This window comes from Neodiprion lecontei, chromosome 7 (assembly GCF_021901455.1).
Source record: "Neodiprion lecontei isolate iyNeoLeco1 chromosome 7, iyNeoLeco1.1, whole genome shotgun sequence".
In the NCBI taxonomy this organism is placed as follows: Eukaryota; Metazoa; Arthropoda; class Insecta; order Hymenoptera; family Diprionidae; genus Neodiprion; species Neodiprion lecontei.
The window spans coordinates 1,026,883-1,039,339 of NC_060266.1; the positions used below are offsets into that span (position 1 = coordinate 1,026,883).

The 12,457-nt window shown below is 39.0% G+C and overlaps 2 protein-coding genes and 2 long non-coding RNA genes across 5 annotated transcripts; 2 read left to right on the forward strand and 2 right to left on the reverse strand.

Annotated features, from left to right (window-relative positions):
• Positions 1 to 79: 79 nt before the first annotated feature.
• Positions 80 to 6,610, reverse strand: LOC107219489 (ribosome-releasing factor 2, mitochondrial). Its single transcript, XM_015657727.2, has 4 exons — positions 6,317 to 6,610; positions 2,571 to 4,342; positions 429 to 575; positions 80 to 312 (listed from the first exon to the last, which is right to left on the reverse strand). Exons 1-4 carry the CDS (start codon positions 6,465 to 6,467, stop codon positions 145 to 147), a joined length of 2,238 nt encoding a protein of 745 aa, XP_015513213.1. The 5' UTR covers positions 6,468 to 6,610; the 3' UTR covers positions 80 to 144.
• On the forward strand, positions 535 to 1,261 carry LOC124295288. The gene is made up of 3 exons (XR_006905195.1): positions 535 to 722; positions 854 to 1,013; positions 1,111 to 1,261. It is a non-coding gene; the product is annotated as an uncharacterized LOC124295288 (long non-coding RNA).
• LOC124295286 lies at positions 4,225 to 5,327 on the forward strand. 2 transcript variants are annotated; one of them, XR_006905192.1, is made up of 2 exons: positions 4,225 to 4,362; positions 5,143 to 5,327. It is a non-coding gene; the product is annotated as an uncharacterized LOC124295286 (long non-coding RNA). The 2 variants fall into 2 exon arrangements; XR_006905193.1 differs by having other exon boundaries at positions 4,235 to 4,362; positions 5,146 to 5,327.
• Positions 6,611 to 6,745: 135 nt separating the features above from the next.
• LOC107219466 (28S ribosomal protein S18a, mitochondrial) lies at positions 6,746 to 7,793 on the reverse strand. Its single transcript, XM_015657691.2, has 4 exons — positions 7,544 to 7,793; positions 7,237 to 7,376; positions 7,029 to 7,152; positions 6,746 to 6,928 (listed from the first exon to the last, which is right to left on the reverse strand). The coding sequence occupies exons 1-4, from the start codon at positions 7,644 to 7,646 to the stop codon at positions 6,813 to 6,815; spliced, it is 483 nt and encodes a 160-aa protein (XP_015513177.1). The 5' UTR covers positions 7,647 to 7,793; the 3' UTR covers positions 6,746 to 6,812.
• Between the last annotated feature and the right edge of the window lie 4,664 nt (positions 7,794 to 12,457).

The window sequence follows — 12,457 nt, forward strand, 5'->3', positions numbered from 1 at the left end:
ACCTCATCCTTGTTAAATTTTCCTTAAATCTAAAGGGTGTATACAATTAACGATATTGTCATAAGCTTTATTTATATTTATTTATTTATGTATGTTGCATAAGTTACTATTTACATAGAATTGATTTCTTTGAACTATTCATTATTAGTGTGCAAATCCTGTGACACGTTCTATTGCCTGGCGTTCTTCCAGCGCTCCCATCTCTTGGTAATGATTGAATTCTATGGAAAATGATCCTGCGCCTGACGTTAATGTTCTCAGGCTTTTCGAGTATCCAAGCAATTCTGATAACGGTGTCAGGGCGTAGACTATCTGTAAAATTAGAAGGTTTGTTTGCCACATGTAATTTATAATTTGTGTTAGCATAAAAAAAATTATCATTCTCTCATGGTGAAATTAGTATTTATTTTTCAACAGGTCAACATCACCTTGCTTCGACCACGAGATCCGATCTGTTGTATTTGTGCTCTGCGTCTAGACAGATCTGATATGACTAGGGACACAGTCTCTTCAGACGTCACCACTTCGAGCTGCATTATTGGCTCCAGAAGCATTGTTCCTCCCGTTCGCAGGAGCTGTTAAATTGGCAATTAAATTACATATTAAAGAAATGGATCGACTCGATACATTTTTGAGACAAGCTAGTTGTTCCATTGATTGCTGGGAGGTAGACCAACTCATAAAAAAGAGAAGGTCAAGCCAAAGATGTCAAAGATAGATATGTGAGTAAATGGCGCGGTTCAAGAACAGTAAAATTTTTGTTTCACTATCACCATCAATCGTCATCTTTTGAAGATTTGTTTTCGATAGAAAATTCCCTGTCACTACTACTACTTTATCCATCTAAATCTAGAAATACGGTGCAAGAGATATGACAGGCTGTCTGAATGGTATCGTCCGGCTACCTTTCCCTACTCTACAGTATCAGCGACAAGCCACTGGAATATTGGTGCAAGCAACACTCACAGACAGGAAGAGTTTGCAAAACATTGGATTCAGATCTTTTGGAAAATGTAAGTCAGCCTCGCTTGGACGGTTCTTCTAACAAGTAATGAGTACGACTTGTTTGAGAAAAAAAAAAAAAAAAAATGAAATAAATACATTACACAGATCGTAGAACTGCAGGATTTGGAGAAATCGAGCAATGGAAACACGTTTATCGGATGTCCAGCCTCTCCACAGCAATTGCTTGACATCCGTCTTCCGTTTCTCGTGATTGTCATGAAGAATATGAATGTGGAGTGCCGTTTTCAAGTACAGGTAATTTCGCTGACAAGTGTTTAAATCTTGATATTGGAGGATCTATATTATAGAGACCGTTCTACCCACTCAGATTATTGACACAAACGAAATCAGACATCATTTCCACTTCTCCAATGAGGGTTTCGAAAACAACGGGAGCGTAAGAGTACCTGTGATCAGTCGAGTCGACGTAAAGCTCCAGCCTGGATGGAACCGCCTCGAAATCGACCTGGAAGACCTGACAAGGAGGGCCTTCAACTCGCGGTACAAGGCGACCCAGAGATTGGCGATATTCGCCAATTGTAGACTGCGTAGGATTTACTTCATCGACAAACACTACGCAGACATGGAAATATCTTCCGAGCTTTGCCAGGCGTTTTTTCATCACTACATGCTAAAGTGGGGAATACATCTGAAGGAAGGGATAACGAAGAGGAACGATCCACACGAGCCCGTGAATCAGATTCGTTCCCACTTTTTGAGAGACATACAGATTAAGTCTGGGAAATTGATAAACGACTTTTTCGGCAAGACGAACACCAGCCTATCAAAAATTCTAGATTTTAAGAACAAGATGAGGCTCATGCTCTTCGCTATTCCCAGACGCGGAGGGTCTCAAATGCTTTCTGTGACTGCACAGGGTGAAGAGAGGCCGAAATTGCACAGGCGTCATGCCCACGGTTGCGGCCACTATTTGTCAACAATTAGAAACGATGACCACAGGCTGGACGATATCAACGACACGCAAAAACAGCTCGCGCGCAGAGAAACCGACAATGAGGCAAATTTTGGATTGGATGTTTGGAAATCCCGGTACGAAACGCCAGTGAACACAATAACGCAAGAGAAAGAGGTCGTGCAGCCGGTAGTGACTCTTAAATGGAGTCAGCAGGCGTCGGGGAGCCTCAAGAAGTCCCGCAGACGTCGTAAAGAAGTAGTTACAAAAAATTTCCAAGAGTCACCAGGCGATGATAAAGCCCTGATAACATCCGGCAAAGTAACGCCAGTCAAGTCCGTTGTCAAAAGTATAATTAATTGCGCAAATCGAAAAGAAGATGAAAGGATTTACAACGCAGTGATAAGTCTGGAGGGGACGTTGAACGAGATTCGAATGATGCCCGAGGTACAAAAATCCGAGACAAAAAATGTGTTGCGAAAGAAATCGGTGCTGAAGAAAAACAAGGAAAAATCTTGCTGTGAGACGGAGACGACAAAAAAAGGGTCCAGAAAACCGCAGTCGCTGTCGAAGGTGTCAAACGGCAGTGAACGCATAAAGATGCCGGCAAAGATGCAATAAAATACTTTCGTCATACTCGCGGTGTGATTACCTTATGTAGGCACTGCGTGATCGTTGCAGAAATCATGGTAGTCGATGTTCCTTTCCCAATCTCAAGCCAATGAAGAGTTACTCCGACGTTAATGACAGGACAGCCAAGCTTTGGTCCGTTGTTCAGAGCCGCGTTTACCCCCTTCTTAGCGAGCTGCAATATCCTGGGACTTATTGCGTTAGTGTGTGCAACAGAGTCAGGAGTTCTGTCCAGCCTCAGTACATCTTCGCCCTTGTAGTTCGGCTCGATGCTCATCGTCGTCTGTACGCTGTGAGTGGTCGAGCCGATCCTGTGGCTTGTCACGTGAGTGTCCTTCACCGCGGTCTGCAGGGTCTCCTTGTAGGCTATTTGCAAGGGTCCCAGGTCAACGTCTATCTTAAACTCTGACCTTATCCTTTCAGCGATAATCTCCAGATGTAATTCCCCCATCCCTGACAGCACCGTCTGCCCTGTCTCGGCATCTTGGGTTACTCTCAAGCTTGGATCCTCCCTCTGAAGTTGCTCCAAAGCGGTGTCAAGGGGAACTTGATAAGAGATCGAAGGGGGTTCGATCGAGCAGAAGAACACAGGGTTTGGTACCCTGGCACCGGTTCCAAAGAGACTCTCGACATCCTCGTTGGTCGTGTTGTTCTGCTTTTGCATCGCTCGTTTGGCCTGACTAGCTGCGGTCGCGCTGGTCGTGAGCAAGTCTCCGGACGTGGTAAGTTTCAGACCAGAAACAGCAGCGATGTTTCCACGCTCTATCGCCGCGACTTCGCTGTACTCGTCAGCGTAGGCCTCGAACAACTTACCACACTGCTCTGTATTCTCCTTCTGAACATTGAATACTCTTTGACCTTGCTTAAAGGTGCCCGAGTAAATCCTGAGGAAAGTGAGCGCCCCTTTGTGTTTGTCGTGGACCACCTTAAACGCCCTGGCGGCCAGGTTATCGCCAAAACAGTGAAACTGTTTGGCTGAGGAATTTGACTCAGGCGATGGAAGATACAGTATCACTCCGTCCATCAGCGGCTGAACCCCAGCGTTCTTGTAGGAGCTTCCGAGCAGCAGAGGAACTCCTTTGCCAGCTATCGTGCACCGCCTCATAGATTCGACCAATATCTGAGCCGGTATTTTGTCCAGAGATTCCTGCTCGATCACCAATTCGGCCAGTCTGTCGTCCACACCCGACAATTTATCGGTAAGTTTGGACCTTGCCTCCATGGCACGTTCCCAGATACTACCATCTTTCTCCTCCGTCAATTCCACCCTCTGATACTTCTTACCTTCGTTCTTCTTCTCGAAGGTCAGCAACTGCATCGTCAACACGTCGACTATGCCTGTCAGACCAGAGCTGTCCTGGATAGGAATTTGAGCAGGGAGAGCCGTCGTCTCCAGCTTGGACTCAACGGAACTGATGCAGTAGTTGAAGTTTGCGTCTAAACGATCCATCTTGTTGACGTAGATTATTCTCGGCAACGCGTAGCGGTCCGCCTGCCTCCAGACGGTCAGAGTCTGCGCCTCGACCCCCGCCGACCCATCCAGCACCACGACTGCACCGTCCATGACATTGAGAGTCTGCTCCACCTCCATCGTGAAGTCAATGTGACCCGGAGTGTCGATGAGGTTGAATCTATGATTCTTCCAACCGAATGTCACCGCTGCAGACGTTATTGTTATGCCTCGCTGACGTTCCTGGTCCATGTAATCAGTCACCGTGTTACCGTGGTGAACCTCACCCATGTTCCCGATCGTTCCAGAGTAGAAGAGCATCCGCTCGGTTGTCGTTGTTTTTCCTAATTTATATTACGGTCAGGTGAGTAAATTTACTTACAATTTTTTCTCGTAGGCTAGGCAATAAAAATATCCCGTGAAAAAATACCGTTAGACGCAGATAGATACGTACAGACACTGTGCCAAAATCGTAGAGAGAGAGACACAGAATCAGTTTTATTTTTGTTTTTTTACAGCTTTTGGCACATTTTCGGTACACTTCTATTTGCATCTAACGGAATTTTTACTATGGAGTTTTGACCATAAAAAACTGTTGGTAAAGATTTTATTAGTTTGAATGCTTCATTTGGACATTATTAACAAAACTACGTTTTCTCCCTCCCCTAACATCTGCTCTGAACTCTGCAATGGCGATGAGGTACAAAAGTATTACAACAATATCTCGTTTCCTTAACGCTATAGAGCAAAATAGTTCAGTAAAAAATGGAAGGTGACAAAATTCTCTACAAATGAGATCCTATATATAATCTCTGTAGATCTTTACTTTCGCAGTAATAGCCGTGCAAAGTTGACAAATATCCGACAAGCGCAGGAAATATCGATTGCACTTACTAAAATGTAAATCAACATATTCTCTATACATTTCTATAAAAATTCATAAAAGTTTTATTAACAAGCGGACGAGTTTGGTTCATTGTTGTTTTTATTAAAAACATACGACTTTACATAGAATGAATGGTGTCAACATCGTTGCTTGCCTCGGAATATTACCTCCAAAGCCAATGCTAATACATTTCTTTCAATGAAAACTGGCATTCCTGTCGACTTTCTTCTATGTATAATGCAATGTGCTTTATTACAGCAGTAATGTCCTCATCTTCGGGTTGGCCCTGCTTACACTCTAGAAGGAAGATGGGCGAAAAATGTCTCGATACACAATGTAGTCATTTATGAAATGTGTGCAATTAATCAGCAGTGTGCGATAATTATAGATGATGCAATAGGTCTACTCAAGGCAGATATGAAAAATTAATACATTAGAAGAAATATGTTGGCATATACTATCAGGATAACGAGTATTTATGCGCTTTACCCTCAGGTGCAACCAGATCAGTGTCTTTGATGCCTGAAACGATCTTCTCACGGAATGAGTCCTGCCTTTTCCTTGCAATTTTTACAATTTTGTCATTGTTAATAAGCCCGATGGAATAACGTTTTCCTTAGTGCTTTTTCTTTCCTCTTGCTAAAAATTGTTCGGAACCTTCTTGTGCACGAAATAGGCACTCAGTTTTCCATTTAAATGTTGGTACATTTCTTACTATTCCACTTGATTCATCTGTACCGCAAATTAACATCTAACATTACCTTTAATAATAACATCAAAATATTTTGTCATTTCTTCAAGTGTTGATATTTTTGTAAGAAAAACAGTAAGTTTATTCTAATATGCAAAAGTAATTGATCTCATAAATGTATTCGCTTTTCTGGTGGCAACAGTACTTATTTCATTAGCATCTGAGTTCTGAGACTTGTAGCGCTGAATGAATTTTTGAAATTTAGCCAAATGAATATGAAAATTTGCGGGACACGAGTGCTATCAACAATGAAATGAGATCAATTTTAAACAATGATAATAAATAATAAAATACTTTGATCATATTGTGTTTCCACAGGAATATTGATCTACACTTTCTAAGGTAAGTAAAGCGTGGAATTTGATAAGTGCAATGGATGTTTGCTGTGCTTATGGAATATTGGTCAATTTTGCATGACTATTGCTACGAAAGTAAAGATCCTACGGAGATTACTTATACGATGATCTTTGTAGGGACTTTTGTCACCTTCAATTTTGTATTCAGAGTTCATGTCGGGTTAGGGGGAAAAACCTGAAATCTTGTCAATGATAGCCAAATAAAAATAACGTTCAAAACAATAAAATCTTCACCAGCAACTTTTTTTTTACACTGGGTCAATTTCATCGCCTTGCCACCTTATCTGTTGGGGGTTGGCGGTTTCTACAATTAATGTAGACTTACCGGCATCGATGTGCGCCAGGATCCCGATGTTTCGCACCCTTGAAAGGTCGACCTCATTTTTCTCTGAATGTTTTACGTGATTCTCGGTACTTAGCGAACGTCGACGAAACTTGCACCATGTGAATTGTTTCAGCAACTTACGCCTTAGCATCTTTCTCGAATAATCATTTATGCGATGACGCGAGTCTTGAATTACTCCGCGATGTTTCGATCGTGTTCGGCTTGGAATAGGTTATGTTTAGACATTAAGTTTTTAGGTTAACATTGTTCATTGAAATTGACAGGTGATTGGATGGTTGCATATTCCCTCATTGTTATAGAAAGAGAAACTTATTGTCAGCTGTTTCGGGTAAATCAATATTATTAGTAAATTTCGCATTGATAGCTCAACTCATAATTCGGTCTCATAATTGGTCTTAAAATCAGTCGTTTATAACGTGGTTATTTATTTATTTTACACACAAAATACATGAACATAACTAAAGGGTTTTATGAATTATACAAACTTCGCCTTGATCGTTTTTTCGTCGAAATAAGTGTTAAATTTCTTCCAATCTTTTCTTCGCTTTGGATCTCGCCTGCTATTAGCCGGGGCAATGTTTGGCATGAGTCCTGCAAAAGATAGAAACAATAATGCGACAGATAAAAAATGATCTTACAATTTGTAAAACTCTGTCAGTAATTAAGCTTTAAAGACCTAATAATAGCTCACCTGCTTTTTGGGCCATTGCTACCATCGTTCCTATTCTTTTCTGCTGAGTTTTACAAAGGCCAGTTACTCTGCGAGGTAGCATGCAACCGTCTGACCGTAGAAATTGACTAAGAATTAGAACATCCTGAAATGAGATAAGGATATAGTGGTAAATGCTTTTTTTTCGCGGATTTTATGTTGAGAAAAATTGTGCAACAAATCTTATCACCGTATGCTTCACATCTAGACCGGCAGCACAAACAGGACAAGCTCCGGTGCGTGCTGTGTTTTTGACAAGCAAAGGTACTCTCGGTGAAGGAATGGTTACACCTTCAACTATCAGATTTTTCCCGTCTCTCGTCTCCCTTACTGTATAAAGCAAGTAAATTAATACATAAATAGAAAATCAGCTGTTAAACAATATTAACGTGTTTGGAAGTTATACAGGTTAGGTAAACAGATGAATCCTGATTTCAGTTTCCAGGTTTAGAGAATAAGAAAAAGCGGGTAAAGAGCAATAAAAATGAAGTACTAACTTTCTTTAATTCTCAACGCTGAGGAAAGATTTAAGCATCTTCTTGATTCTTGGGAGATTAATGTTCTCCCAATATTTACGGCTAAACGACCGAAAGCAGCCATGTCTTACAATCGACTCATTGGTGCAAAACATTAACAGCTGATTCAGCTGGATGACGAAGTAACGAAAGACCAGTAGAACTTTTTAGTTTTTCCCCACATTTGTTGGTAACACAATGTTTTCGAGCCGCACGCTCGAGATATCGCAAAGCCGTAAAAGTAAACAAATTTCCATTGCTTGGTATTATTATAATCAATGCTATCACTCTTAATAGTCAATTTCATTTTCAATAACCGTTTTCGTTGCTGTGGTGATAGAATAAGTCGTAAGTTTTCAAATAAGAAGGTGGTAAGGGAACTACACTGTCGGCTCTTCGTAACTAGCTCGTACCGACATTCGTAGCACGCAGAGTAGTGTCGAAACCGAAGCTGGGATCAGGTCAGTACAATTGTGTCAGTGCGTGGAGAATTCTGTGAGTAGAAAATATTCATTGTACTGATGATATTCAAAATATAACATTGCGGTCGTCAAGTTCTTTCCGTGCATAACATGTGTGATATTTGTGGGGTCGGTTATCGACGTAATTTTGCGAGAAAAAAGAATTGCTCATAACCTGGAGTTGCTGCAAAACACGGAACAAAAGTTGCGACCGAGAAACAAAGCGTTTCTTCATATTTTCTTCGCAACTTCCAAGCTTTTGATCCGACCATGTTCTAGGTGTCTTTTTCAAAATTAGAAAATGTCCTGTGAATCAATTTTGACACGCACTGATTTTGATTCCAAAATCGTCCTAGTACTAACGAAATTGAATTGAACTGTAATAGGAAAAATTTATGGGTTTATTTATTCATTGATTTTGCAGAAATTGCAATTACAATGTACTTAAATGTACTTGAATACAGTGCATAACCTAGAGAAGTAAAATTATTACGTGTGTGCAGGGTTCGTTAGTATACATACGTTTACAGTTAAGAAATTCTTAAAATACTGTTAAGTTTTATTAATTAGTTTTACCACTTGGTATGTATTTATAAATAGGAACATAAAATATAAAATCATCAGATAAAGAAAACAAAAATAGAATAAGAATAAAAATTTGCAGCATTCTCTGTAAAACTCCATTTCTTATTAATTGAATGTATTTTTATTTGTAATTTCTACGTAAATATCAAGCAAAAACACGGATTAATATTATACATTAGTCAAAATCCATTGTTTTAATTTATATTTTCTAAATTTTTCTCCTAATGTTTTAAACTCTTTTGGAAGTTCATTAAATAATCTAATTGCTGCGATCAGACTTCTCTTCTCGCCGGTTCTTTTCCTGATTTTTGATGTTTGTAGAATTGTAGACCTGGTTCAAGAGTTAGATGTAATGTATTTATTATTCAATTCAGTAACGTGATATAGTAGAGATTGCAGCGAGATGAGATGACTTAAACTTTGTGGATTTTTGATGCTGATAATTTGATTTCTTGTTTATAATTTAAAAAATTGGATTTTGCTACGGTTGCAGCAGAATAAGATTATCATATGCACCCTCTCATGCTATAATCTTATAGTTGATTATAACATGGAAGAAAACGTAATATAGCATTCGTAATATCTCTGTCTGCATATATCTAGATAATTTATAAAAAATAAGTACCAAGTATTTGGTTTTATTATTAACATGTTCAATATGTTTATTCCATCTTAGATTAAGATCAAAAAAGCGACCTAGATATTTACATTCACTCACTTTTCGAATGTTTATCCCGTTTTTATGAATGTCGATAGAGACTGGAATGCTGTCATAGCGATTGCCAAAATTTGTATAAACTGTTTTATTTATGTTGAGTGATGATTTACTTGGGGCTAATCATACTGATACTTGATTAAGGTAGCTATTCATTGTTGATTCCATACCTGTCCAAGTTATATCATACGATATTAGGACTGTATCATCAGCATAAGAAAAAACAGTATCATTGGGCATAGCATTAGGATGATCGCCAACATATAATATAAACAGCAAAGGTCCAAGTATTGTCCCTTGAGGCCCTCCAGTATTTATAGTCATAAATTCACTTTACGATATCATTATTTTTAAGTCATTGAAGCCTAAGATAGTTGGTTAAAAGCTTGTGAGCAAACCTCTGAATCCGTAGTTATATATCTTATCCATAAGAATTTCGTGTTCTACTGTGTCGAGTGCATTTGCAAGGACAACAAAGTTATAGCTATTGGAAAATTATTATGTATTGTTTAGAGACTCAAGTTGGTGATCTTCTCAAGTGCTTTTATTGTTCCACAATTTTGTAACGCACAGCTAAATTGCTTATTTGATAAAATTTGAGATTTACTTGGAAAGGTTGTAATTCTGTTGTGGATCAATGTCAATCAATTAATTAAATGCTTTAGCAGTTCAGCGATACAGGAAGAAAGGTTTTTGATTACATTAGCATGAATTTTTTCAATAACACGCTGTTTTAATATTTTATTTTCTAATTTTTTCTTTATTTCAAGTGTATCAAATGGTTTTTCTGCTGTTACTTTTCATTCGTTACTCGCAACGTGTTAGAACTACGCCTGATTAATTCCTTTCGCATGATTATGACGGTATAGTGCATCATCAAGTGATTCCAGTATTTTTCAACATCATCGATTTTTCATGGAACATCCAAAGGGGTTAGCATTACTATTTTGGATAAAAGTACATTGTTTGGCTGTTGCATAGTAGAATTTTAATTATAATGTTTGTGGGTCAACTATTTTCTCATTTTATTCATCACCCATAATGTTGAACCGTTTAGACCTAGTATTAACAATTTCATTCGGCTTATCAATTTAAATTCTATATTTAGCGTGGATATTTTGATTTTTGTTTTTTATTTCTAATCGAACTTCTCGTTTATTAAATTTTTCATTGATTTAGACAGAAAATAAGAATACTACGTCCATAGAAATTACGACTCGTTGGTCTAATGTTTGTACTATTAATAAAAATTTGAACATGGAATTTATGACTTATAACTCACCTGTCCCCTTTTCGTGTCATTAGACATTTCCGTTATATGATGAAAAAGTAATAGAGTGATGACAACGTTTTGCAAGGGCCGTTGCTGGTAAATTTAAATTCGCCTAATTAGTGGCAACCAAACTTACATGTACGCGACACGGCCATCAGGCGTAAGGCGTGCCTTCGATCAAGCTCCTCGGCTCAGATGTTCTCCTGATACCAGGAGTAATTTTTCGCTGCTATTTCTCCGATCTAATTGAACCAAGTGGGAGCGCCTAATCATAGGCAACCAGAACGGTACGTATGTGACACGGGCTTTCAAGCATAAGGCGCGCCTTCGATCAAGCTCCTCGGCTCAGATGTTCTCCTGATACCAGGAGTAATTTTTCGCTGTAATTTCTCCGAATTGCTTAGTCCAAGTGGTAGCGCCTAATCATTGGCAACCACGTTTATACGTATGCGACACGGGCTTTCAGGAATAAGGCGTACCTTTGATCAAGCTCCTCGGCTCAGATGTTCTCCTAATACCAGGAGTAATTTTTCGCTGCAATTTCTCCGAGTTGCTTAGCTAAGTGGTAGCGCCTAATCATAGGCAACCACGCTTATACGTATGCGACACGGGCTTTCAGGAATAAGGCGTGCCTTTGATCAAGCTCCTCGGCTCAGATGTTCTCCTAATACCAGGAGTAATTTTTCGCTGCAATTTCTCCGAGTTGCTTAGCCAAGTGGTAGCGCCTAATCATAGGCAACCACGCTTATACATATGCGACACGGGCTTTCAGGAATAAGGCGTGCCTTTGATCAAGCTCCTCGGCTCAGATGTTCTCCTGATACCAGGAGTAATTTTTCGCTGCTATTTCTTCGATATAATTGAACCAAGTGGGAGTGCCTAATCATAGGCAACCAAACTTGTACGTATGTGATACGGGCTTTCAGGCATAAGGCGCGCCTTCGATCGAGCTCCTCGGCTCAGATGCGCTCCTGATACCAGGAGCAATTTTACGCTGAAAATTCTCCGAACGAACCAATTACAAGTGAAAGTCATCAAGTGACCTCCTCAGCTTACGTGTCCTCTGGATATCGGGAGCAGTTCCACGCTGAAATTCCTCCGATTCGCTTAATTCTGATTGGAAGTATAGGGATTCCATTATAGATCGAGTATACACCTCGTTAAGCACGAAGGTGTAAAACAGATTTCAATGCATTTCTGCGATTAATTCGACATATTCAATTCAAGTATTTTTATTGATACTCCAAAGCTCATTTCACAAACTCCAGGTCATAATGTCTGTGGCTTATATTATATATAATATATATATTATATCCTATACTATATTCAACTATAATACGTATTTCTTTATACATTATACAGTTACACATACATATGTCATTTTTATAATTATTATTATTGTATTTTACAATTTTTAGGTCCACGGATATCAAATGTGTACGGTATAGCATACTAATAACTGGCAGTGGAATGCTATTTATAAATGTTGAATGAATAAACAGGTATCGAGACCGATATCATGACAACAACAATCAGAATAACATTGATATCCGTAATAATAATAATAATAATAATAATAATAATAATGACGCTGCATTTGCAATCAAATAAACGCAACTGATGTACGGTACAATGTAATTGTATAGTAATATGGGTACTGGAACCTCTCTGATTGCTGACTGACACATAATCCCGCCCACAACCTACAGTTGTCCGAAATTGATTTAATCAATAATTAATAATAATGGTAATGATAATAGTCACAATTACAATACTTATACGTAAATGTAGTTAATAATTTGTTTTACTAGCTCCACTTCTTTGGCTTGTGGACTGACAGAGAGATATCATACCTCCAGATT

Excerpts from the sequence above, each read along its gene's own strand:
- LOC107219489 (XM_015657727.2), bottom strand. The coding sequence starts at position 6,467 with ATGCTAAGGCGTAAGTTGCTGAAACAATTCACATGGTGCAAGTTTCGT. Across the intron at positions 576-2,570 it reads TCACGCAGTGCCTACATAAG|CTCCTGCGAACGGGAGGAAC; the intron begins GTAATCACACCG and ends CCAATTTAACAG. Across the intron at positions 313-428 it reads GATCTCGTGGTCGAAGCAAG|ATAGTCTACGCCCTGACACC; the intron begins GTGATGTTGACC and ends CTAATTTTACAG.
- LOC107219466 (XM_015657691.2), bottom strand. The coding sequence starts at position 7,646 with ATGGCTGCTTTCGGTCGTTTAGCCGTAAATATTGGGAGAACATTAATC. Across the intron at positions 7,377-7,543 it reads AGCGTTGAGAATTAAAGAAA|TAAGGGAGACGAGAGACGGG; the intron begins GTTAGTACTTCA and ends TGCTTTATACAG. Across the intron at positions 7,153-7,236 it reads GTCTAGATGTGAAGCATACG|GATGTTCTAATTCTTAGTCA; the intron begins GTGATAAGATTT and ends ATCTCATTTCAG.